Source organism: Labrus bergylta, chromosome 1 (assembly GCF_963930695.1).
Source record: "Labrus bergylta chromosome 1, fLabBer1.1, whole genome shotgun sequence".
Lineage (NCBI taxonomy): Eukaryota > Metazoa > Chordata > Actinopteri > Labriformes > Labridae > Labrus > Labrus bergylta.
Genome location: NC_089195.1, coordinates 17,604,962 through 17,632,237, shown reverse-complemented (window position 1 = coordinate 17,632,237; position 27,276 = coordinate 17,604,962). Strand labels below are relative to the sequence as shown.

The 27,276-nt window shown below is 38.3% G+C and overlaps 1 protein-coding gene across 1 annotated transcript in view; it reads left to right on the top strand.

Moving 5' to 3' along the window:
* The window catches only part of LOC109991323 (voltage-dependent T-type calcium channel subunit alpha-1I-like), a 140,579-nt gene extending 123,924 nt beyond the window's left edge, over positions 1-16,655 (top strand). The window contains exons 32-36 of the mRNA XM_065955400.1: positions 2,931-3,071; positions 6,582-6,716; positions 8,031-8,205; positions 11,521-11,735; positions 12,911-16,655. Of these exons, the coding sequence (XP_065811472.1) occupies positions 2,931-3,071; positions 6,582-6,716; positions 8,031-8,205; positions 11,521-11,735; positions 12,911-13,579 (1,335 nt within the window). The 3' untranslated portion in view covers positions 13,580-16,655. The remainder of the gene's footprint in view (positions 1-2,930; positions 3,072-6,581; positions 6,717-8,030; positions 8,206-11,520; positions 11,736-12,910) is intronic.
* The last annotated feature ends 10,621 nt before the right edge of the window (positions 16,656-27,276 follow it).

Here is a 27,276-nt window from a genome sequence, read left to right as displayed (position 1 = left end):
CATCTGTGTGGTGATCCATTCGATCGAGTCCCTCTGCACCTTTAAGAAAAAGCTAAAGACCCAGCTCTTTCATGAATACCTACTAACTTAATGATGATGGTTTTGATATCATTGATGATGATGATGATTGTCATGATTGTTTTTTTTGATAACGATGACTTATAAGATGGTTTCTATACTGATTAGAGCTCTCAAGAACTGCCGTCAATGTTGTGCTTTGCCTCTGTGCAATGCCTGTCAGCACCTGTGTGTCCAATCGGACTCAAAGCTGATCGTTTGCTCTTACTGACATTAATCCCTTTTTTCTAGATCCTTGCTTGTGTTGTACTTACTCCCTGATGTACGTCGCTTTGGATAAAAGCGTCTGCTAAGTGAATTGTAGAATTGTAGTAGAATTGTGGTGTGGTGTAATTTGTTACTATTACAATGTGCTCTTATTTTGAAGGACACACACATTCGTAACAGGAAGTAGTTGAGTTAACGAGCATTCTACAGAGATTTTCATGTAGGTGAAACGGCAATAAAAGGAACACATAAATGCTCTATGAACACGCAACACAACATGTGGAACGTCATATCTTAATCTCCTGATCCAAGAAAAATGGCAAGTTTAGATTTATACGCAAGTAAAATAACCTGACTATGAGTACTTATAACATCTGCCAAGGAAATAATACAATAAGTCATTGAACGTTAATGAGATTATTATATCAGCAAACTGTTTATACCACTGTAGCTCCATGAAAGAGTTCACATTTTGGGATCTTTTTCTTTGTCTTTGTTTTTTGTCTGTTTTCTGTAAGTAGGATAAAGGTTATGAGACTTTTTTTAAAGCATGCTGGAGAGGCCATGGGTCGAAAAACAGTTCATTATTTTTTAGCGGATCTGGATTCAGTTAATAATTATATTGTCAAAAATACTGATTTATTCGCCTTTCCTGATGTTTAAAATCTCATAAATATGTCACACTTCTATTGTAAATGAATATTTAGTGCGTGGTAATATCTATTCAAACACGTGTTGCAATAGAGAGACAAAACGTTGTATTTATTCTAAGGAAATAATTAGATAAACAGCAAAATGTACAAAATAACATTAACATGAAATGATATCTGAAAAAGAGGGAGATGATCCATCGTGTGAGTATCAGATGGAAGTGCAATGAATCAAACAGGGTCATGGGCACCACTTACCGCAACTATGGCCCCTGGCTAAGCCAATCAATCAGGCTGCCTCGCCCCTTGCTGTTCGTCTCTCCACACTTGAAACAATGTGTATGTGTGTGTGCGTGTAGTACATCAGTGGGTGCCTCCAAGGTCTGGCTATCGACTGTGACTGCCCTCTTCACCTCGCAGCCGTCAGCATTAACTCTAAAACGGAGATTTAGAAAGGAGTTCTAAAAAGGAGTTAGGAATGTGCAGCTGGAAGGAACTGTGGTTTATACTGTAGACAGGACAGCAGGAAAAGCTGAGCTGACATGTATATGACTTGTGTCCAACACTTTGTGCACTAACACATTTTTTTCAATTTAATTTATTAAATAGGATTCATGTTTGTGCTCTGTCATGGCTGTCTTTCAGTGAAAAAGAATGTCGTTTTTTTTGTCTTTATGCCGTGTTTTCCGTAACTTCTCACATACAGTAGTTGATGCCACTGTCATGATTTAATACCAAAGTCATGATTTCTTATGAAGCCTGCTGCAAACAGATTTTAGGAATATTTCTGAAAGTCACATAGTTAAATACAAAGAAACAGGACAAGAAGCTGATTACAGATTCCTTTGCAAGTACTGCTGGACATACAATTATTAAGGGTCTGAGTTTGACCAATGGAGACTCGAAAAGGGACATGTATGCAAAAGAAACACAGAAGGGAGGAAGAAAAACAAGGAGATATCTTGGAGGACAAAAGAAAAACATGCCTTATATCTGGAATGAGTCACCAACAGCCTAGAGAGAGAGAGAGAGAGGTTCCAGGATGTCCAATGGTCCAGCTCATGGAAAGACGAGAGGAGGAGAAATAAAAGAGAGAGATGAGCACACAGCTTGGATTCTGATGTGCTTGTTGTATGACAAGCTAAATTGCTCTTCATTTAAGGTGCATTTCCAGCCCTTACCACCTTTCCCTGATCTAATCCCCTCAAGCATCCCACTGAAACTAAAACCAATTACCAATAGCCATAATCTCCATGGTGCCATTTAGTGATCATTTAAGTTATACACAGCTCAAGGCAGTGGATGAGTATTTTTTTTTTAAAGCGATCATGTAATTAAGCTTACAAACCTGACATTCATCTGTCCCTCTGACTGGGTTGAAAGCAAGCAAAAGTCATCAACCTCCATTTTCCACCTGCCAGCAGTGACAGAACAGAGCACCTACTCCGACAGATTGGGGTTAATTACAATACAAGGTAATGTCATTACAGGTGTTTTATTAAAGAGTGAAGGGAGACAGAGTAAGATGGAGAGTGAGGAGTACAGGAGATGAATCTCTACATGTGACACATCGTCAGAGGGAGAAACTGTCTTACTAAATTGATATTGCCTCAGATTGGAGCGTATTGATTGCATAACGCAATAAATTGTAGAACTTTCTCTGGTGCATGAAGAACGGGAATAGAAGGTTTTTTTTTCATTTTTTAAGAAGTAGCTTAACATTTTAGAGGATAGCTTTTTATTTTATTTTATTGGCCTAACTATCACCCTTAGAGGTCATCACTTTTGAGGTTTTGGCCGTCACCATGTTGTGTTTTGGAGCCAGACATGAGTTCAATTCACCATTTCATCAAACTATGGCTGCATGAAAATGTATCTGTTTTCTCCCTAAAATTGTACAAGTTTCCCGAAGTTCTCTGTTCAAAGTATGCTTGTTATTCTCTACTTAAGATAAAAGTAAGAAGAAAAACAATGTGTTTGACATGTTTGTTTCAGGAGAGCCAGTGGCTTGACAGTGTGTCTCTGCTGATCAAGGACTCGTTGGAAGGGGACATGATTGACAACCTTTCAGGTTCAGTTTTTCATCATTACTGCACTCCTCCAGTCTGCAAGGACTGCAAGAGCCACCCACAAGAGGTTAGTAGGGTTGTGGACACACACACACACACACACACACACACCACACATCCCTTCTCCTTCTTGAATTCTGTCAAGCTCTTGATTTGAATCATGTAGCATAACTAGTGGTTAGTGAGCATGCCACATGCCCTCAATCAAACAAATTTGTCTGCTTTATCCAGTGCAAGTGTAATCATTTTTGATCACCAATACACACAATGTTTTCCATTGTAATAATCTGTTTCTTTAGCGCACGTACAATCATGATCAATCAATCAATCAATCTTTATTTGTATAGTATCAACTCATAACAAGCTTTATCTTGAGACACTTTACAAAAAGCAGGTAAAAGACCTTACTCTTTGTTTTTTAATATGCTAAAACAAATTGTTAATATATATTTGACCATTAATGCCCTGATAAGTAAATATTTCCCAGGCCTGCTGTGAAGGGAACACATTAGGGCCATTATTTGTCAATAGTGCAAAGTCCAATTCAATATCAATCAATCAGTCTGTATAGTGCCAATTCATAGAGCCGCTCAAGACCACACCCTTTGTTATTATTATATAATTAATATTATTATTATTATTATTATTATTATTATTATTTAGAAAGACCCAACATTAAGCGACCATAAGCACAGCACTTTGCAACATTTAGCAAAGTAACAGTTACAAGGCAAAAGTCACAGCAGGACAATATCCACTTATTCTGTCATTTAGCTTGTTCATATATTTAAAAAAAAATTAAACTTGCCCACCAGCAGAGAAATCTGCTTTGAATGCCTGTCAAGCGTTTAGATTTTGGTTAGAAGCCAGTGGGGGATCAAATAATTTATTTGCATGAGAAAGCCTACTTGATCTATTTCCCTAGGATAAATGTTGAAAGAAATTCATATTTGGGAGTAGGAGTATTGAAAATATTATGCAACGATCATACATTCTATGATGTATTCTTGTATCTGGGTGCATTATTGATGTTTAAGGTACAGGTAAAATGACTAACTTCAAGGACAACAGTTATTTTAGTGATGTTCTGTATATTACCCCAGTTACTAGCTTTTATACTACAGAAGCTTTAAACTCCAAAATAAACTTCAAAAACTCCTCGGTTCAGGAACAAACATTCATCACAGACACCCTGTCTGCAGAAACATACACATCCTATGTAAGAAACACAGAGAAAGAAACTGTCTATCCTGTGAATGTATGTGGCTAATATACCATATCACATTAGTCATGCTGTGTGTATATGTGTGCGTCTCACATGACTACATCTCTTGAATGTGTAGAGGTCTGCCAAAGCATACAGCAACAGTGTGAGTCAAACATCTTACAGAGGCAGACTGCGTGAGTCAATCCCACATCTGTATACATTTGCATCCCCTGGTCAATATAAGACCAAACATCTCAGTGAATCAATATCAATACCCCCCATTTTTTTATGTTTCAGTGATGTATATTCATGTATTTGACTGTTTTTATTTAGACAGTGTGTGCAAAAGATGCTACACATCTATATCAAGTGCTCTACGTAATCCTACATATTTGGTTGATTTATTTTATTTATTTAACCTGTTAAACTGCAACTAATTATCAGCACAGTTAGGTTAACCATTTTTCTACTGGTTATACAAATTGCAACGTCAATCAATTAGACAGTGGTGGCACAATCTCTCACTGATGGACCAGAGTGTACATCTTTGTCCCTAGCTTGATGCTAACACATTGCCAGGCTAACAGAATTAGCATTAGTTGTGTCATTTTTCTATGTAGGTGGCCGGTGGGCTGAATGAATAAATGATAAGTTAATCAAGGGGTCTTGCCATTACACTCAGTTACCCTAAGGAAGTGAATGGAAGAGAATGCTATGTTAGTCTATTTGGAGAGAAATGTAACCATTGGGTTGGGTTGCTATTGGTTCTGCAGAATTTAAAACAACCTGTTTTAAATTATCTGAACAATACTTTTTTTCATCTGTATTGTATAAGTCATGCTAGGCCCATAATAATTCTGTTTTCCTTTTCAAATCCCCGCAAGGGAAAAAGGAGGGTCACAGTGTAATAGAAAATCAGATGAGAATTGCATTGCACTGTAATGGACCCTTTGTTTTTCATTGCTGACATTGCTTTCAGAACAAGGAAAAAGGGGAAAAGATGCACTTTTGACATGGTAAAGCTATAGAATGTGAGTTCACAGTTTTTACTCAAAATAGATCCCTATGAAATAGAAAAAAAACTATAAGCAGTGTGTGCGAGTAAAAGAAAGGTTTCCCTGGAAAATTTCTGCTTCACTTTCATTTTCTCATCAATGAGCACATATACTCTTCAGGTAAAATGTTGTGCGGCTAGAGCTGTGTCACACACTGTAATTTATTTATCCTTACATGTCAGTCATGAGTGAAAGTGTCCAAAGACCCGCTGATGAAATCACATTTTTTATCCCTTAAAGTTATCAGAAAAAGGCAGGCATTTTTTCAAAATTAAAGCAGGTTTAGTTAATACCCAGATTTCTTCCCCTTTAAGCCCTCCCATTGTGGGAGGGCTTAGCTGTCAAAATTCACTCCAAATTCATTTCTGTAGCCAGTATGATCATTCAGACATTTTCTCTTCCTTCATTCAATGTCTCTCTCAAAGGTCCAATCCTACATTTTCTCACTGAACGATTTAGACTCTAAACCTGGCTGCTCGTCACGTGAATTCACTCATGACGTACACCGACATGTGAAAACATCAGTCACACGCAAGAACTCAAAGCAATTCCATCTCAGAGCAAAAGTGATGAATCCAGCCTGATGTATGGGCAGATTGTACATTTCAATCTGTAGCCGTGTGTGAGTCTGCAGATTACTGACCATGTGTTTTGTGCAGAAGGTTGTCGGGTAGCTCTTAGCTTCTGGTATTAAACTATGATCTACATTCATTTAACCACAGCTCCACTGAGGACCTCTGCAGAGGGATATTTACTGCTCTCTCTGGGTATATGAAATGTACTGACATGCATGGAGGCTGGCTTCAATACATATATAACTAAATGTACCTAAATATTTTTAATCTCCTCCTTTCTTTTGTTTTGCTTCTTGGTTGCTTTCCTTTCAACCCTTAACAAGCCGTACAGTATCTCATATTTATTCGACCTCCTCTCCATGCAGTGAGGTGAACATGAGATCTTTTCTTTGAACCAAAAGGATTTTCTTCATTCAGAAAAATTGAGTTAAAATGTAACACAATATATTTTTTATCTCTGCTATACTGTAAATGTAGCAAGTTCTGTAATTGATGGTGGTTGATAACGATGAGAATAGTGTCCATTATCTTACAGATGTTTTGACTTTAACATTAATGAAGCAACGCTCACTGAGTATGACTTTCATCCTGAGATTTTAATGAATTGCCTTTTGATTTCTCTGCCTGTTGGACTTAAATGCATTTTTCGAATTCTTAATCATCAGCAGGGTCTAACGACCTCCCTGTCGGTTGACGAATGCTAATGGAACTTGACACCTCATTGTGTGTTTGTTGTTCAGATCCAGTTGGCGGAGGTGGAGCAGGCGTCTCTGATGTCGGAGCAGCTGTCAGACAAGTCTTCATCTCTAGCGCTGCCCGATGACCTCAGCCTGGACGAACACAGCAGCTACCAGCTGCTGGTCAGAGACAGCCAGGTATCTGCACACACAGAAATACACACATGGATACACAAATAAAAATAAATGTACACCTTCGAATCTGTATCGAATCTACCTACCTATCTAATTTAAAATGAATACCTAATTGAACATACCATAAACACCTAAGTTTGGGCTTGGATATATTTAATGTATAAGTTGATGCATTAAAAAGGCACCATAAGCATCGTAAGAAAGGCAGTGTATGTCCATATGTTTTTGGAGGGACTGGCCAGGGCATTTAATAGGCCTCCTGGATTCTCTAGAAATGTAGCTTTTTCCAACGAGTTTCTTCAAAGATGCCAACTCAGCTTTAGTGCGTCACCATGCAACGGTGGCATCTGCTGCATTACTCTCCATGAGAGGTTCAATTTCTTACAGATGGGCCAGAGTGTACGTCTGAGTCATCATGAAAAGAAAACATTAAAGGCGCACTCAGTTGCCCCATACCTGGCTGAAGCACGATTGTCCCTAAAACAATAACTTTATTTTGTAGTCTTTTAAATAGGGTAGAAAGGTTAGTTTGTTTGAGCCTATGTATTTTACTTGAAGTCATATCCCCGCAAGAATATTATTTCACTGTCTTTTAGCACTTTTAATTAAACCAGCCTCAAATTAAGGTTTAGCCTGAATCATGTGATACAAATTCATGTTAGCTGTACTAAACACACACATACACACACAAACACACACACATGTACATGTGTCTGGGGCTTTGGGGAGTCAGCTCATGTCATTACACCCTTTGCATCACGTTAATCATCATTGATTACTGCTTACGTGATCTCCTGCCTGATTAAAACACCTGCCTCCCTGCGTGCCCCTGATATGGGCATGCTGGGATCCTAAATGTGTGTGTGCATGCATGTTTTTCATATCTTCATCTTTTCATGAACACTCTTAGCTCAGAGCAGCTCCACCTGGTCTGATTCATCACTGCTTTATTGGAGGCCATTTTCATTTGATCCAGTTTATAAAAAACGACCCTAGCCGAGCAATTTGGAGCTTTGAAGCATACCGTTTTCGGTTCTTCTTTTTTTTTTTTTTTACCACATCCACTTTTAATCAAACGTGTATAGATGGATAAAGGAAGGAACATGAAAGGCAAGCTTTTTTGAAATTGGTAACAAATTGTGACCAGATTTCCATTATGACAAGGGGAAATGAAAGGCTTCAGTGTATTATCTTTCCTGCTCCATGAACATCAGAGCACATGGATATCACACTTGTTCTTTCCGCATTTGTTTCCAGTCTTGTTCTTTTTTTACTCACTCCTCTTTCCTTTTTTGGCCTTCACTGTGATGCTCTCAGAGGGGCAGCAGTGACTCCCATAGTTCAGAGGAGTTGCTAAACCAGGGGGTCTACAGAGGGCTGCATCCCTCCAGCTCAGGCAGCGAGCTCGGGGTCCAGGAGCTGTGTGAGGTGGGCGTCCATCCTCGACTGAACGCTCCCTCACTGGAGCAGCCAAGTCCAGAGCATTGCACAGGTACAAGAGTACACATGATGGTAGTACAGTATGAAGGAAACTATTTTTTTTCTGTTTTCAACATCAAAGGTTCAAACTACACTACTTAACAGACCCTTAAAGATTTTTCACACTTAAATGTAGCAGAAATCAAGTAAAACCCTTTGAAAATAACTCGGTGAGTTATGACTGTACAATGAGTGTAACACCCGAATCCTGCTGTCTGTGGTGTTTTCCGAGCTTTCCTAGCCGTAGCTTCACTTTGTTTACATCGTCAGAACAGCCGGCCAGCTCATCCCCCGGCGTATAAAAGTTGTTAAATTGAGGGACTAGAGAAAAGAAGAATAACATACTGTACTCACTGCTTAACTGTGTTTCTAGAACACGGTCATTTCGGGAAAATTGACATGCAGTGTGAAGATACAAGCATTATAAAGATCGCTAGCATTAGCATGCTAACACAACAATGTAGTTGTTTTGGTTTCATGCTGGTTGCTCAAGGGCGACATCTGCTTGATCAAAAAATTGCATATTCTGCCTTTAAGGCCAGTACATCCAGGGCCTAAAAAATATAAATAACATGTGCCCTGTACTCTGGGATCTAAAACTATACTAGATGCAAACTCATGCTAAATACACATTCCTGCAGCTAGCTTTGGGCTATATGACTTGGTAGAACAGCAGACTCTGGTGTTGCAAAATGAAGCCAATGCAAAAAATGGTTGTGGTGTGAATAGCTCATTTCTTTCTTCAAACTTTACAGATGATAATTTTCTTTATAACTCATCAATTCTGATGTTAACAAGACTTACAGTTATTCATACTATTGCATAATAAAGAGCATAGCAGATTTGACTGACACATTGTAGTCCTTTGCCAGGAGGCTCATGGCCTGCATTAACATCAACTCTTCACCTTTCGAAAGGGGCTGATAGCAATGTTCACCTTCAAAATGCCTTTTCAGAAACCTTTGGCTGATGAAACAGAGACAACAGCTGTGTCTTAATTAAGTGTCTCTACATCCTTTAAAAAGGTGCATTTGAAGTACATTTAAGTCACAGCAGTGCGTAAACTTGCTTTTCCATTTCAGACGGCTCTTTCAAATGTGGCCGATAAATGCATCCTATTTTTCCAGCCTCCTTGAAGGGGCTATACGTAAATTTTTACATGTATAAATCGTTTTTTTATCACCCATTAATGAGCGAATGGTTAACTGATGTGAAAAAGTAGATGTTCACTGTCTATCTGTGTTGCCTGTATAAAATTTTCCCCGGGTCGTATTTTCCGCGAAAGCTCCAGGAAGTGACATTTTATGCACGTTCTCAACGTCCTCCTCACTCCGCTCCACTTACAGAGATCAACAGTACAAACTCATCACACACTCCCGGTCTTCACCTCCACAGCCAGAGGCCACTTTCCACACACTTCTATCCGCCCTAGGAGCTCTCAAAGGCGAACAAACTCATCACATACTCCTGCTCTCAGCCAGTGCCTGCCGAGACTGTCGTTTGTAGGATGGAGAATGAATACAGACACACAGACTCCTTCACAGACTTTCACGTGTATGAACACTTACCTCCTCTGTAAACATTATGCCGGTAAATATCCAGTGTTTCGTGGCTGATGCTCGTTTGTTTACGTATGAGCACATATGACGAGCACGCGAGGCAGAGCGAGCAACAGGTTACTGGTGCAGTTTGCCTAACGGCCATGCAGTGTCACTACAAACGCAGTAGTTTTGAAAGTTACATATAGCCCCTTTAACTAAAATAATGAAATCAAGTCTCAAAACATGAAGTCCGAAACATACAAGGATGCCGCTCAAATTTCAATTTTAAACATGAGCTTTGTTGAAGATAACTTCATAACTAAATTTGATTGTTAGCTTCAATTAAGCTTTTAAATTGGTTGAAAAGATTAGTGTAAGACCCTGAGTGCATGAGTCATCAGACATTTGAAAAGTTTTACAGGAAGAGAAAATTCAGTTATTTTGATGTAAAAATTCTCAGATAATGCTTTATTGAAAAAATATTTTTACATTGGATTTGAACCAGGAAAATGTATTTTTCTATCTATTTGTTGAAAGATAGCAGTAAATACAATTTTTTTAGACCTGTTTTAAAAGATTGAGAAAGCCTCTGTTCTTTGCTAGCTTGTTCCACAGCGTGAACTATTAATGTTTAAATGTAAATGAGAGTCTCAGTACTTTCCAGTAATAAAACCTCCTTTTATGAGACCATTTTTCATCCAAGAGCAGCAAAAAGGTTCAACTGAATCGTTGACATCATCAGATCATATTAGAATAATCCCTCTTAGGGTTACCTTTCATCAGCACTCCTGTACCCCTCACTGGTATTTACCCAACAGGATTTCATTAAGACATGACTTTGGCATGTCATTGATAGTATCATTTAAAATAGGCATGTCATTTCTCAGTGTCTTTGGATCCGACACACAAGAACATGTCTCGTATATTGCACACAGTTGATTGACTTCCACTGTAATTAGCATGTTGACAGATGAGGCTAGCAAGGACACAGAGATGTTGATGAATGACATATTATGGTATGCTGATGGGTCTTTGTTCCTGTGTTACATGACTGTCATGACTGGAACAGATGGAGCGAGACAAAACAAAGTGGATTCAGGGGGACTGTTCAGTAGGACACAATATCACAGACATGTGGTTTATCATGTAACATCATGTAGTCTTGTACAAATCCGGAAAAAGGAGAGTTTGGAGAGATTAGTTTTCCTTTTCAGATTAAGGTTTTAGGAAGAAAAACATGTCAAATTAGCAGGGAGGCTGTTTCCAAGTGTTGAAGCATTTACATTATTTCAGGTTATGAAGGGATAAGTGTATTTCAAAATTTAACCTCAAAGATTACGCAGCTTTTAACATACAGATATAATCTTCAGTTCAGAAGGTGCCTGGCAGGCTTGTAGAGGTGAAGGTGAAGCAGAGATGTAGAGTTGTGTGTTATCTGCATAATGGTGGAGTGAAATCTAAGTAAATGTGTTTAGTCATCTGTCATTTGGGTGCTTATTAGCATTTTGGAGCGATCTAGCCATTGAAAGGACTTAGACTTTAGACTTTATTGTCCCCGAGGGGAAATTCTTTTTCACAGCACCATTACTGTCCAACAGACAAGACCCACCAAAGAACATTTATACACTAAAAAAAAAAAAAAACAGAGAATAACACAAACAAACAGAGTTAGACAACAGTCAAGAGTTCCCATTTCTGGCCTGTAGAGCTAGTCAAGGGCCAAAAATACAAAAATATGAATCATGGCTTTGTAGAAGCTTTATAAAACTGTTACTTTCTCTTTTCAGCTAGGGAAGGAGAAGGTTGCAGTGGAGGTGATGGCGGGTCTCCCTCTGTCTTCCACCTACCAGCAGACTTCTTCCACCCAGCTGCAGCAGCTCATCCAGGCAGTCCTGAGAATGGAATTAGCCCAGGACACAGAGGGCCATCCAGGTTGGCCTCCCCAGCCTCATGGGCCTCTCTTCGATCACCCGGAGCCAACAGCAGGCCCCTGAGCGCTCAGGTATTATGGACAGATGAATTGATGGCTCTGTGTTTCGATGGATGGATGGATGGCTGGTTAGATGAATAGGGACCTGACATCCATATATCTGTGCAACACATCAGAGACTTGATGGAACAGCGTAAATAGACATTTCCTGCGAGAGCATTCGGTGAACCACAGTAACAGTCATGCATCAAAAAGTCAGATGTGATTTGCCGAATGAGGTATAAAAATAAGCTTGTGAGGCCCAATATGATGATCTTAATATTGTTAATATAATGGATTCTGATTGTTGGCTAACCAAAAAAACATTGATTTAAATAATTAGATGGCAGACATAACCAATCCGAACTGAGTATGCAGTATATATATATATATATATATATTTTTTTAATTCCTTTATTTACAAACTGTACATGACACCTACCACTGTCAATAGATGTTTTAAACTGCAGAAAAATATGGTTATAGATTAAGCCAGGATTTCCTTTGTACTGAATTGAACACGTCCTGTCTGTTGGATGCTGCATGAAACAAACACAACTGAAAATGCCCTTATTGAAGTTCTTCTTCATGTGTAACCATGGAGACAGATTTTCCTTTCTTTCTCCTCTACCTGTTTTGATTGTTTAGCTCGTGCCTGGGTGCCTTTGTGATCCTCAGCTGCTACAGTAATGCTCTGCGGCACTCAGCTAATTAGCCTAGCCAGCCCCTGAGTCTGATACAGACTCTGTGCACACTGTTGTTTTTGGCTTTGAGTTCTCGCAGTCTTTCCTGTCCCTGTACTTGTGTTTCCTTCATCTGTATGCAGTTCCTTTGTGTCATTTTTCTCTTTGCTTCTTTCTTTGTCCTAAATCTAAATCTTTTTCTGCCAATCTCTTAATTACTTCTTAGTGACATTCTCATATACTCCCCCCTGTGGTCGTATAAACTTAGATTATTGTAGTACCAGTGCCTGGACTTTGCTCCTGCCCATGTGATATTTGTAATGAAACAAGTACTTTAAGACACAAAGGGTGGGTTTCACAAGTCAGAGAGACTTTTAAAACATGGACAACACTCATCATGTAAAAAAAAGTATATCTTAACCATTATTTTCTTAGTAATTATTATCCTGTTGGTACACACCATGACCTGAGAAAAACAAATTGTGTCCTTAAATTGTATTTAACCTCCGATCTCTACTGTTTCAGCACCCATCTCACAGTGACTCCTCCCTGGCCACCGGTAGTTCAGAGGGCAGCTTGCAGACCACTGTAGAGGAAGGGCTTAGCTTTAGCGTCTCCCCACCTCAAGATCAGGATCTCCCTGTGCCTCTCCACTGCCCCCTCCCAAGCCAATCCTTACACCCTCAAGAACAGGCAACAGGAGACCAAGACCATCATTTACCCAAGAGATGTAGTACTACTTTTAACCTCCAAGCCACCAGGGGGCACCAGAGGAGCCAGAGCAGTTGCGGTGGCGGTAGCACCAGCCCTGGCTGCCCCCGACTGGACTCCATGGACCCATCAGATGAGGATGTGGGCACAGGGACAGTTGGCGAAGGCTTTCAACAGACCCTCAACAGTGAACACTTGTCAGAAACTCTGAACAGCCTCTCGCTTACATCACTGCTCACACAGGGCTCCCTGGCTCCCCCACTGGTGAAGAAATGTAACAGCACAGGCTCACTGAACCAAACAAATCTATCTGCCCGAAGTAAAGATGGATGCAGCTTTTACGGCATAAATTCACACAGTTACTTGTCCAAGCCATGGACAGAGGGAAGGGCTAGGAGTGATAAAGAGGACAGTGATATCGCAGCCTTCAGCATGAAAAGCAGCAGTCGGCCAACAGACACAAGCTCCAGGAAAAATAGATGAAACACTTGTTGCCTCTCTGTAGTTTAACTCTTAACAAATTGCATTACTTGAACCTCAAACAGTAAAGGGGGAGACTTGTAATACAGTACATGCCAGATGAACACAATTTGGAAATTCTCACTTTGAATTTTCTGTTCTATCTTGATCCTACTTCGATATGGCTGCTTGGGATCAGTCATTTCTCAAAAGATTACAGCTGCCTCTGAGGTCTGACATCCTATTTTTCTTCACAGGATAATGTGGCTGCTTTTTGAAAGGACTGAAAGATGATGACAGGGGCTTAGCCTTTTTAGTGTGACCAGGATTCAGCCTTGATGGATATGGCAGTTCTGGGCTCTGTATGTGAGCCATCCTGAAATAAAAGAATATCGAGAAAGCCATTAGAGAGAAAGGCCGGAGAATTACAGCGACTGATGAACATTATTCAGGTTATGTTATTTTAATAGGACTGAAATTCAATTTCAGAACTCGCTTGACCCAACGTGCCCTCAACCTTTGTGCTAAAACAGTGTCATCAACATTGGACAGATGGCGAACTCTGAAACTTCTTTTGAAGAAGAGCTGAACTCTGTACAGGTTTTTGTAATAACCATCGCAAACAGTAGCATTTCCCAACCTTCTTGCCTGTTTAGCAGATTTGTTGGATAACAGAAAATTCAAAGCTTGTATATTTTCTGTGTTCCTTTTCAACTTCAGTGTATTGAAGTTGTGTGAATGTAGACACGTTTGTCATTATGTGGGAGGGAATGGTAGACCATGACAACCAAGGAGACTGGCTAGTCTGAAAAAATGACAGAGACTTTTCAGATAGAAGAATGGTTATGTTACTGCTGCTGAGAATACATGTGGGTCGTTCGTTGTCTGCTTTCAAAGTGGACTTTTTGTGCTTTCTGCATACCCATGAAAGGGCTAAAAATGTATTGAGTGCAGACCTGGGCCGAAAGACAAGCAAATAATCATATTGCTACCAAACATTAAGCTTAAAATGTCTCTTGGTATAAGACTTACAAATAGTTTTCTGAAGCCCTCCCAAGTTTTACCAGAGTAGTAGTATTTCCTACGGGTTTAACATTGCAGAGTGGAAAAGAAAAATGAAAAAATTGTTGAATTCAATATGTAAATAAGTAACTTTCAAAAAAAAAAAAAAGTGTGAGAAAGTTTAATATCATCCAGTTTTCCCTGAGTTCTTCGAGTTATCCTCAGTGCAAAACAACAACAACTGTTGGTGTCACAAATAATTTAGCTCAGTCAGCAAATTAAAATATACCCAATGAATCACCATCATCAACATGATAATTGCTTAGCACTACATGTAAGTAGCATGTTAGCAGCATATCACTAGAAAAGACATAGTGGGTCTGTCACAACAATTGCATGAATGGCCATGTCATTTTATACAGACATAGTGTCCGGATGATGCACCATATTATTTTTTATTAATCTTCTTAATCATCATGTAGTCCCACCATTTGTGGCCCCTTTAGGTATTCATCCAGCTTTGTCAACAATGCTGCCATAGGAATATTTGTATTTATCCAATGATACCATGCTGGTTTATGGGTAAATATCAGCAAAATAAATGGCATTGCCATTAGCCCAAACTGTGCTTTGTGTGAGCTTGCTAATAAGGAAACATTAGCAGGCTAACATTGCAGGACTTGTAAAGTAAAGCAAAACAATGTACTGTCACAGAAAGAGCACAATGCATCACTTTTTGACATAAAAGTTTTTTCTAAAAGAAAGTCTCAGTTTTTCAGTTCAGATTCAGAAGAAAATGTTTTTTTCTTTAGCCTGTTTGTGGCGCATCTTCCAACAAGTAGGCACCTTACAATTTTTTCGCATCAGTGGAGGGCTGTGAATTTCTTCCACCTTACTTCTTTCAAAGTACAAATACCCAAAATCAAAATAAAATTCTACAGAAAATCCAAATATGAGAGAGAAAAACAACACAGCAAGAGGTTAGAGAAAAATCTTCACTAGGTGTTCAAGGAGACGAGCAATTCAGAAATGTAGAAATATTAAAAGATTTAATACCCTGTAGCTGGCATCAGTGAGTTGAGTAAGGTCAATAGATTTTATTTAAAACAATCTGCCGGATTTCGTACAACAGCCTTGGTCTATTTACTGAAAGGCCACCTCTCCAGTTCAGTATGTATACACTGCTCAGTAGGAGAATCCAGGGCGAACTGAATGACATTAAACTCTCATAAGATGGCTCAGAGTACACACAAACAGGTGATAAGTTACTTCAGGTTGCCCCAGTGTAAAACACTGGGCGGAGGTTTGGTGTACCGTCAGATTTCCAGGATTGTTTTTTGTTTGCTGTGTTGAACCCAAATGATTTGACTCAGGTCTGCTTGAGTGTAGCTAGATATTAGAAATGATCCTATAGTATGGAAAGCAATCTGGTCCCACTTGATGTAATGTGTAACACTTGTTTGTCATTTTAACAAATCGTCATGACCCATCATATTATGTGTGTCACAATATCTGACATCCAAAGCAGGTAGACCTCAGGAGGACCTATATGCACACACACAGACACACACAGTCACACATATACAGCACACTGACGAACACAAATACATAACAGTCACACATTCAAAGATGTCAATGTCTACACACTGCAGGGTGTTTCTGTAGCTGTTGAGATGAGGCAGAGGAAACCTTCGAAACGTCTTCATCTCTTCCACCACGTCATCTTCATTTCCTCCTTTTTTCTTATTCAATTATATGATCTCCCTTCCACAGGGAAGCTGGAGTACATAATAACTATTGACGACCCCCCTCTTCTATTCGAGATATGCAATATGCTAGAGTAGATGTACAGTTAGATGTATGAGACTCGTATAGGTAGACTATATGGTGAGAGATTATATTTATGAATTCATGTATTTGGATAAAATGTCAAAGGTCACTGAAAGGATGATGTATTCATGTATTCCAGACTGTTGGAGAGTGTGTTTTTCTCCATCTTCCCTACCTAATTTTATTTCTCTAAAATGCATGTGAGTTTTTTTTTTCTGTTATCTTAAATGTCATTCTAGTGTCATATAAAAGTGAGATAGCTTTTCAACCTCTGACTCCTGAAGTTTATTTAAACCAAATAAGGTTTTCTTTCTTTCTTTCTTTCTTTCTTTCTTTCTTTCTTTCCTTTTTTCTGTCTTTAAGATGGTGTTAAATTTGACAGTGTTCTTTATCTACTGCTGGAAAAAAAAAAAAAAAATTCAAGAACTATCACCAGTAGAGTACATTGAGAAATATGTTAAATAGTTACCACCATTTTTTTGAAGGTAGGTGTCATTGTTTAATTTTGTCATTCCTGAGCTCTTTGTCCGAAGTTGATAACGTTTTGAAGACAGCATTTTCTTCCATTTTGATTTGGAGCTCAACCCCCGACACAAAGGAGCTAACATGGAAGGGCAAGTATTTTCTGTTTTTTTTCCTTAATGTCTAAATGATTCAAACCGTTATTTATTCTAGAAAGGACATCAATGTTTCCTTCGTTTCCAATGCAGTCGAGGTTACAGGCACTTTTAAAAACAAGCAAAAAAACGCAACACATATAAACAAATACTAAAACAATTAAAATACATTTAAAAACTTACAATTTTTAACATCATAGCTAGAAATCAAAATCATAAACTCTGCCAATAAGGGAAGCACTTTGGAGTTTGCTGAAGGGGGCTCCATAAGTTTGGGGCGTTAAAAGAAAATGCAGTTTTACTGAGTTAAGTGCCAGCTCGAGGGACTTTAGGAACAAGCCAATCAGAAGTCCGAGTCATGCAGGGGCCCAAGATCCACTCATACAGGTCTGTAATGTTAGTCACAAGACAGAGAGAGAGACAGTGTCCATAGGCTTCAGAGTTGAAGCTGCAGCATGTCTATATATTACATCTCTGTAATCCATAACTGACAGAAATACTTCAACAATACTTTTTGTACAGGATAGACAAAAACTTGATTTGTTTCTGTACAGACAGCCAACTTTCTGCTGCAACTTGGAGACAAGAGTGTTTCACTACGATCAATCCACGTGGCAAGATATTTATACTCACTGACTCTCAATTTCTGAGCTATTTATAGTTGATATGTTTACACTTTCATAATCCATATTTCAGGCTCTGGAAAACAGTTTGAATTTCTGTTTTAATTCCATTAAGTATTCAGTCATTAAGATATAAATAAGGTAGAATCTGAGCTGATCTGACAGTCATGGCTGTCCAACATTTATACATGACAAAAAGTAAATGCTACAATTAGTGCACGTGTGTGTGTGTGTGTGTGTGTGTGTTTGTGCGTCTGTGCATCTGTGTGTGTGTGTGTGTGTGTGTGTGTGTGTGTGTGTGTCTGTGTGTTTGTGCATCCGTGCATCTGTGTGTGTGTGTGTGTGTGTGTGTGTCTGTGTGTGTGTGTGTGTGTTTGTGTCTCAACAACAGTGTGACAAGTTTCCCCTCAGAGAGTCATAAAGAATATTTTCTTCTTCTTTCTTCTATATGCTTCACAGATCAACCACTCAAATAACACATTCACAAATTACATGATGAGACAAAATAGAATACAAAACAAATTCAATTGAACATCCAACTTAACAAAACACACACACTCATATCGCTTCCATTTAATATCAAAACTAAGCTATAGAGTAAACATTCGGTACATGCCAAGGCTTCAGTTTCCCAAGTAAAAAAAATCTGCTCTTAAAACAGATGTCGGTTACCCCCAGCATTATTACGTTTCAGCCCAGCAAACAGATTTTAGCTGACATCATACTGTCCCATTTCCCCAACACAAAGACATTTCTCTGTTGTTTTCTCTGTAGTCTGAGGGGACTCTGGGAAATAATCTTTTTACAGATATTTGTATATTGTCAACAATACCTTTTGGCTGTGCTGTTACTGATTCTTACTTGAGCTTTTACCCACACCCTAAAAAGCTCAGACATATAAAAAAAAAAAAAAAAGCAGCGTGTTTTGGTTGCTGGTGCTATAAGATGAAGGTAAGACGATTGTTTAGAGAAATGTTAGAAATAATTTCATTTCAGGAACTCAGCAGCTTTGACCTGGAAAAAATTAATTACATGAGGCTTTGGAACGGAAAGCAATCAGAGAACTCGTTTGATTGGTCTTATTTAGATGTTGCCAGAAATGCATCCCTAAAAAAAAATCATAATTCTTCCCTTCCCATGCATTGCATATGTTTTTATTCTCTCCCAAACTTTAAACAAAAACAATATGATTGTTATGGAGTAAAATCTTTTTTTTTTTCAAAGACATCTATCTCTAATAAAATTTATCACATGTATGAGTGTGAGTCAATTCGAAAATGTAATTTTAATTTATTGAAGTAGCTGAGCACACGCATGCATTTTCCCAACACAACATGTTTAACAATGAAATAACAAGAGCCGAAGATCAATGTTGAAAACTCTGTAAACTACTATATAACTTCTTCAGGTTATGATGTCTGTGGAGAAAGTCTAATTTGTGTCTAAGCGGGAAGAAAGTAGTTCTGCACTTGCTCCATACCACATTGCATTAAACAGATGTGCATGCTAACCTTCTTTGTCCTGCTGCTCTTTTTGAATTGCCCTTCAACTATATGATGTGCCTATAACCAAACTTCCTTAATGCTTTAATGGTAATAATAAACTTGTATGACTCAACAACTGATTCAAAAGACCAGATTTTAAAATACATCGCTAAATGCTATGGAATTAACTACAATGTTTCCCACAATTTCATAAAAAATATAAAGCAGTGAAACAACTTAAAACAATTTAAATTTCGGAAGAGTTACTACTCCACTACTTTTTCCTATTAACCCCCCACCCATCCTTCAATCCATCCCCTCTCAAATCCAAATGAAGTGCCTCCTCTCTTTCTTCTGATGCCACTCACTCCCTTTCATCTCTCATTTTCCTCTCTGATCTCACCCAGGCTTGGGCTATTACAGCGAGGAGCTGCCAACTCTAAGAGAAACGTCATTAGTGAAATACATTTGACACAGTTTTGCTTTCACATAACCCCCCAAAGAATTTAATTCTAACTCTATTTTCTGTCCTTTTCATGCTGCTTGATAAGAGTCACCAACATGGCACATGTATAGAGATAATTATAAAACCACATTAGGAAAGTGAAGGTCACAGTCTCACATGTATAGTTACTGTCTTTGGTCTGAATAAGAACACGGTTACATTTGTGAGCCCAGCTGGATTGAAACAGTAGGAAGCTGCAGGGTAAAAATGAGCTGTCCCTATCCTCTGTTGTGTGTGCATTGGGTTTGTTCGCCGTCTTCCTCAAGTACCCATCGAGTGCACACATCAGACTGTACAATTAATCATATTTTCCATCAAACTACAGAAACCAATGTGTAAAAGAACTCTTATTATGGAATACTCCATTCACACAGATTTTGTTGCTCAATCCAAACAGTTGGTGAGCTATCTCGAGCTGTTTTCACGGATGCATTCCTGAAAATGTGTAGAAAATGACAGCAGGACTGCCCCTAAACTCCTCTTAAGTTTTCATTGTTCACACATGCCTCTCGCAGCGAAATAATTTCTCTGTCAAACAGGAGGGGTGGGAGGGTCACAGGGGGCGAAGCATGACGCAGAAGAAATGGAATGCGCTTTTACACTCTTTAAAGAGAAATGTTCCCTATTTTTAAAATGCTAATGTAGTTTGATACGTTCACAATATCAACAAAAGAGTGGAGAAGGACAAAATGGCAAACAGACACATAATAAAGGGGGCGCCAGTGGCGTAGTCGTTGGTTCTTTTTCCGCATGTGTGGAGGCTTTGGTCCTCCAGGCAGGCAGCACAGGTTCAATATATGATTACACGTGATTGAAAATAATTACAATAAAGACACTTGAATAAAATATATACATATGCCGGCAAACAGAGCTGGTAGTTGGGAAAATATTTAAAATTAAAACAGAAAATAAAACACTGAAGAGAGTTTGAAATAAATGGCTTCAGTGGAAGTTTCCCGACCAGCTTTGCATGTTGCATCTAGAAAAAATATCTGACATAATAATGAATACGAAAACCAAAATATTGCTGTTATCTCAAAGGCATTATAAAACAAGAGTTTTCAAAGTCAGGTGGCCTCTGGCTCCTTTCCCGCGTGTTGTTCCCCACTATCTTTTCCATACAATAAAGGCAAACAAAGACCAAAAAAAAATCTTAAAAAACCCCATAATGAATTGAAGCAGTTCAAGTCAAATCAGTCAAGTGCACACAGTCTATGGTCGTGCACCGGTCACAGGATATGAACATCATAACCGTCTTCCGCTCGCTTGTGGTGATTATGACCGGCTACATTCTCACAGGTAAAGTCAGAGTAAAAATTCAGATGCTTTGCATTCACACATTCACCCTCCATGAAGTTTTCAGCACAATTAATCTGGTCAACCAGTAGAGTTTTGAACTATACAGTAAACTACAACAGCTTGCAAATGGTTGGAAAATATGTAGGCTGGTGCTAATGCAAATTTTATCAGTGATGGGTATTTTTTGGGCTAAATGTTGGAGTGAAACAGTTTTACTTTGACATTGATTTTGGCTCATTCTATGAGCTCTAGACATTGATCAATCAATCAATCAATCAATCAAACTTTATTTATGTAGCACCTTTCAGACAAATTAAATTGCAGTTCAAAGTGCTTAACAAGAGTGCAGAAAAGTTATTGACGAAAAGTAGTTTATAAAATCATTGAGAGACCAATGCACATCAATAAGAATTAAAAATAAAATATATGTATAAAAATAAAATACAATAAAATACGACACATAAAAGCAACAAGATATTAAGATAACTACATAAGAGGAAAATATTTAAAATTGTAGTAGGATAAAAAGACAATACAGTAATGTTAAGATTTGAATTGATATAAAACACTATATAAAAGCCAGACTGAATAAATGAGTTTTAAGACTGCGTTTAAAAATCTCAATATTCTGGGCTCCTCTCAGACCCTCAGGAAGGTTGTTCCACAGTCTCGGAGCGTAACAGCTGAAAGCGGCATCGCCAAAGGTTTTTGTCCTGCTCTGTGGAACAACTAAGAGAGAGGAACTGGAGGGTCTGAGGGGCCGTACTGGTTCATAAGCTAAAATCATATCTGATAGGTAGTCTGCTGCTAAGTATATGTACAGTACAAACCCAGTCTAGGACAATTTGACAAATCTTCACAAAATAGATAACAGTATGTACACATGAATTTATCTTTCTTTTGAGCACGTAAACATTTATGTCAAATAAATGTATTTTAGTCAAAAGTACATACCTAGCATGCACAAAAGCCTTTTCGTTTCCTCCAAAACTGATGTCACATTTATGTGCTGGGCAACCTTCAGGACTTCTGCTCCTTTCTGTATGAAACCAAAAATCCAATATTAAAGTAGCATTATAGCCAAAGTCAACAACATGTCACTTAACCTAACCAAGCAGTTTTGGTTTCCTAAAAAAAATGGTTACAGTACTGTCAGTTTTTGGGTATTTTGTTTATGTTTGGACATAAAGAATGGTTTAGTTTTAGGTTAGTTTTAAATCTGTGCCGACTGAATGACTGTCATCAAAGCACACTGTATTTTATTTTTATGGTACATCATTAAATTTGTTTTTCAAAGGACTGGTCTTGCCTCAATCAATAGGGATTCTGTTTGATATCCACAATTGATTGTATAATTTGTAATATTAAGTTGATTGAGTTTACACTACTATTTGTTTGCTTCTTTAAGAAATATGCATGAGCAAAAAGTCCAACATTTCTCTGGTTGTTGCACATAATAGACCCAGAGTTGGTTCAGTAAAGTCACTTCTGTAATCATTCAAAGCTAATCCAGTTATGCATGAAAAGCAAGAACCTGCACTCCCTCTCTCTTTCACACACAGAATCACACAAACACTCAAGAGACTTTAAGTGTTGGCTCCAAGTCATCCTCTAGCTCAGAATGAGTTCAGCTCAGATATACCATAGAGCTTCTCTCACACCTGGGACTCTTCTGAGTACTCACACACCTGTTCAACCTCAAGGGACACTTTAATCAAAGGTAGTATGTGCACAAACAGAAGAATAGATAGATCTTAGATATGGTGTCCATATAACTAACTCATTTAGCAGCCTGTTACGATAACCTGATCAATCAAAAGTTATGAAGGATCTTAATGAGTCCTGCTAAAAGAGGGAGGCAACTTCTGGAAAAAGATTGTGTTAAAAGATGTTCAGAACTCACATGGGGCTGCAATTCATTTCTAAATGAGGGCAAGAGGGATCCGAGATAAATGAGGAAATGTATGGTTGTAAATGAGAGTAATACAGATAATATTGAATAAACAAGACACGTTAATACATTTCATTTCAAGCTCTGCATCATAAAACAGAATACACACTCAAACAGAACCCAAAGCAATACCTAAATTAAGTATTAACCCAAATATGCCGTGCACAAGACAAAAAATAAAATGAAAAACAAAGCTTAACAAAGTACAAAATTAAATTGTAAGTATCAACAAAAAAGGAATAAAACTTAAGGAAACCCATTGCATAATATTATTACATTATTATGCATTAATTATGTTGCTATATTATTCATTGTCATTTGAATCCAGACTTAAATTGACCATATTTCATTTGTTCATGTGTCAATCACAGTGTGATATAATATACATTATATCCAATGATATTTTAATCCAAAACTTAGAATATACTACTTTCATACTACTAAACTAAACAAAAAGCCCCCCCCCCCCCCCCCCCCCACCACCAAAACAAAACAAGGTTATATTACTTTCTTTTATAAATTCTCAGTCTGTTTTTTGTCCGCACCAGGGTTCGGTTGACAGCTTTCACACCAGCGCAAATAAACCCTACTAAGTTGGCAAACAGACTCATGTTTTTTTTCACTAAACCAAACAGGTTAGGTGTGAAAGCGCCCTTAGACACACAAGACTAACCTTTTTAACCATGCAACACATGAAGCAACCTTTTATTAAGATATGTTGCAGACCAAAAATAACTCAGAAATAAAAATCCGGTCACAAATTATGGAATCATCCCAAAGTGACACTGACAGTGAATGATTAGCTAGACACCAGCTGTTGGAAGTTGTTAGAAGTTGACCAGCTGTGAGGCCTACAGAGCTTCATCTTGTTGCTTCACATCTGCTCCTTACTGCAGTGTGTGTATGTGTGTGTGTGTGTGTCACACTGAAGCATCTGTACCTGCCACTTCAGAGCCCACCTGCAATGAGCTTCAGCATCTCCTTATTAGAAACATGGCAAGAAAATGTTAAAACAACGGGTGTCTCCATTAAGTGTTCGTGCCTCACAGTGATCTGACATACATACAGTATATGTCACTCTCCCCTAAGTTTCCTCTGCCTCATTGACTCCAGTCTCACTGGTCATCTAAGCAAATGACTTAGCTTCTAAAACACCCCCGCTTCATAATGAGAATTAATTACCTTAAATGCCTCTTGAAAATATTTTCCTCTTAAGAATAATTAAAAATAAGGAGTCCAGCCCTCAAGCTTGTTTTCCAAACCAGCTCCAATGCAACCATCTGTGACTTTGTAGCTCCAACAGAGGATTAGAACATGATGTGAAAACCAGAAAATTAGCCAATTTAGAAAATGTGCCGATCGTCACATATTTTAGTAATAAGATGAAAATCTGAAATGTAATTTGTTGCCTCAGCTGGAATATCAAAGGGGGGTCAGGGGTGAAGATGCTGCTATGATTTCTTAATGGTGGAAATGGACTGAACACACTTACACACATCCCTGACAAACCATGTGTGACCACTTGATAGAATTTACAGTGCAATAACAAGATAAGTACTCTCTCAGTTTAATTCTGATTCCGATTAAAAGGCATAATAAGGCCACAGAGAGTGAACTGCTGGGCCGTTGATAGCCAATTAATCAACAGAGAGGCTACATGTGTGTTTCCTCTGTGTGCTGCACAATAGGATGCCATCAAGGGGCAGAGAAAAGAGGCAGGCACACATCACGACATGCAATTACCAACCCTGACTGTCTTATCTCTGACTTGGGCTAAATGCAAAGCTCAGGCACCAACATCACATTCAGCACAGTGCGGAAAGCGACCATGGGAGAAGGTGTTTAAAAATGAGCTATGTGGAAGTGCCAGGCATGTGTTCGCCCCCTGGCCAAGCAGCACCATCCTCTAGCTGCCAAAGAAGACATAGAGACAATAGAAGAGTGATGGTCTCTGTTGCAGAGCTGGCAAAGATGAATGCACTAACTCGGGCACATATGGACATATGGTGTGAGCACAGTCAATCAAGCACACATATATGGGGGCTATCACACACACCAGCAGCTTTGGTCTGCTTGTTTTTTTTTTGTGTGTATGATTGAGCTCCAAACTTGTGTAAGTTAATACTTATCTGAATCAAATCAATTCTAGCATCTGTTGCCAAGCTCGTCTTTATGTCCATGCTGGCAGAATGTACAGATGCATTCAGCTATACAGTATGATGTTGTAGTGGATTCTCTAAGTGGAAGCGTTCACAGCAGCTTATTAGTGTGACTTCACATCTCTGAAAATGAATTGATTTATGAGTGGTCTCACACATTATTCTTGAAGATAACATTTGTTATGAAATGGCACTATACAAATAAGGATTGATTGATTAATCAATTTATGATTTCATAGATTATTTTGATCAAAATTATTAGGGTTTTTAAAGTCTTATTTTTCCTCTTTCACCATGAAACTCTGACATTTATTTCTTTATTTAGCTTCAATCAAGTATTTTATTTTAAAACACCAAGCAAATCATAACAAGTAATTTAATATCATAGAGAATGAGCACTTGATTTCCAAAATTGAAAAATAACACCGCACATTTACATTTAAGGGCCCGTAAAGGCTTTTTTGAGCCATAATGTAGACTTGTTACACTGTTTTCCATATTTTTTGGACAAATGTGTGGGATAAAAAATATGGAGGACTAAAAGTGCTAAAATGAAATATATAAATATATAATTGATTAAATCATTAAATGTGTCATCAATTATTTAATATTGGAAATAAATCAACAAATATATAAATAAATATATAATTATTTAATTAATTAAATGCATGTGTTATTAAATAATTAAATAATTATTTAAATGTGTCATTAATTATTTAAAATTGGTAATAAATAAATCATTTATGAAATACATAAATAATTAAATAAATGTTTAAATAATTATTTAAAATGTTCATTCATTCTATGTAAAAACACATCTATTTATTCCACTATTTGTTTAATTATTTCATGTTTCCTGCTCCAGCAGTGCATCATGAAATAATTTTATCTGTCATCCTCTCCCATCAAACTCAGTGGGCGGGATTAACGCTGGAGTCATAAACCATTGCTTTGGTCTTGCAGGGTTGCCAGACTAGGCGGTTTCCTGCCAAACAAACAAACATGGCAGCAATCACAGAGGATCTGCATAAACTCTCCAGCGCTTCTCCTGTACTGGGCCACAACACACACACGGACCAGGGCGCCCGGCTTTTGGCATCATGTCCAGTGTGGGCTACCAGCTCATGCAGATCCTCTGTGATTGCTGCCATGTTTGTTTGTTTGGCGGGAAACCGCCTAGTCTGGCAACCCTTCAGACCAAAGCAATGGTTTGTGACTCGATCAGCGTTAATCAGCGTTAATCCCACGTTAATCCCGCCCACTTTTTTGGTGCCTTCTTGACACCTTTTCTTGGTCAAGAAGGCACCAACTTCAAAATGTATTTCACATTTCTGCTACATATATGACCCAATGTCAATACAGATTCATGTTTCAACGGGTGAAGTATCCCTTTTATTTAGCCTTGGCTAAAATTCAGTTTTAGCATTTTAGGCAACGCTAAAACTGAATTTACAAATTAACTTTGTTTCCAAGAGTTATTTTTCAGATTGTAACATTTCCACTCAACTGAATTACTTTCATTTGAAAGCTGACTGTCAAATGCTAATCACATGCATGTATTAAGTGCCAGTGAGACTGAATTTGAAAGCTTATGTAGATGTTAGCAGGCTGAAGAGGGGGAGAGGCAGAATGAAAATGAAGCATGTTACTCAAGTGGAATCACTAGAGGTGTGCATGCCTGTCTGTGCATATCAATATGATGGAGAGATGAGGGCACCACGGTGTAAATCCCATCACATAATTTGTAATTCCAGCAAAATGGTAATTCCCAGGCTAAAAAGCTTGACAGTGGAATTAAATGAGGAGGAGTGTGCTGGTTGGTCAGTGTCACAATATCCTAGTATAACATTCTGATGGCCAGGAGAAGGTAGAGGAATCCATTGGGGCTACGAATAGGGTCATCACCCAGGTTCATCTTTTATAAAGCCTCGCCTCATATTTACATGATAATCACTCCCATAAAAAAACATGATAATATATTGTCATGTGTGTCACTTATTCTTCTATGGACTGGCAGATATTTGTATGTCTGTGCAAACAATGCTTTCACAAGCACCATGTCAGCTATGCATCTGCGAGTGTATATACCAGCTCACCTTTGTGCAGTTCAAATGTGTGTAAACAGACTTGGACTTGTTATACTATCTATTTTGTCGCTTTGAGCCCTGACCGGATGGCCTGACCATTAAAAGGTTAATGATAGTAGCCGTGGGCTCAAAATGGGAAACTACTGCGTTAAATTCAATATCCA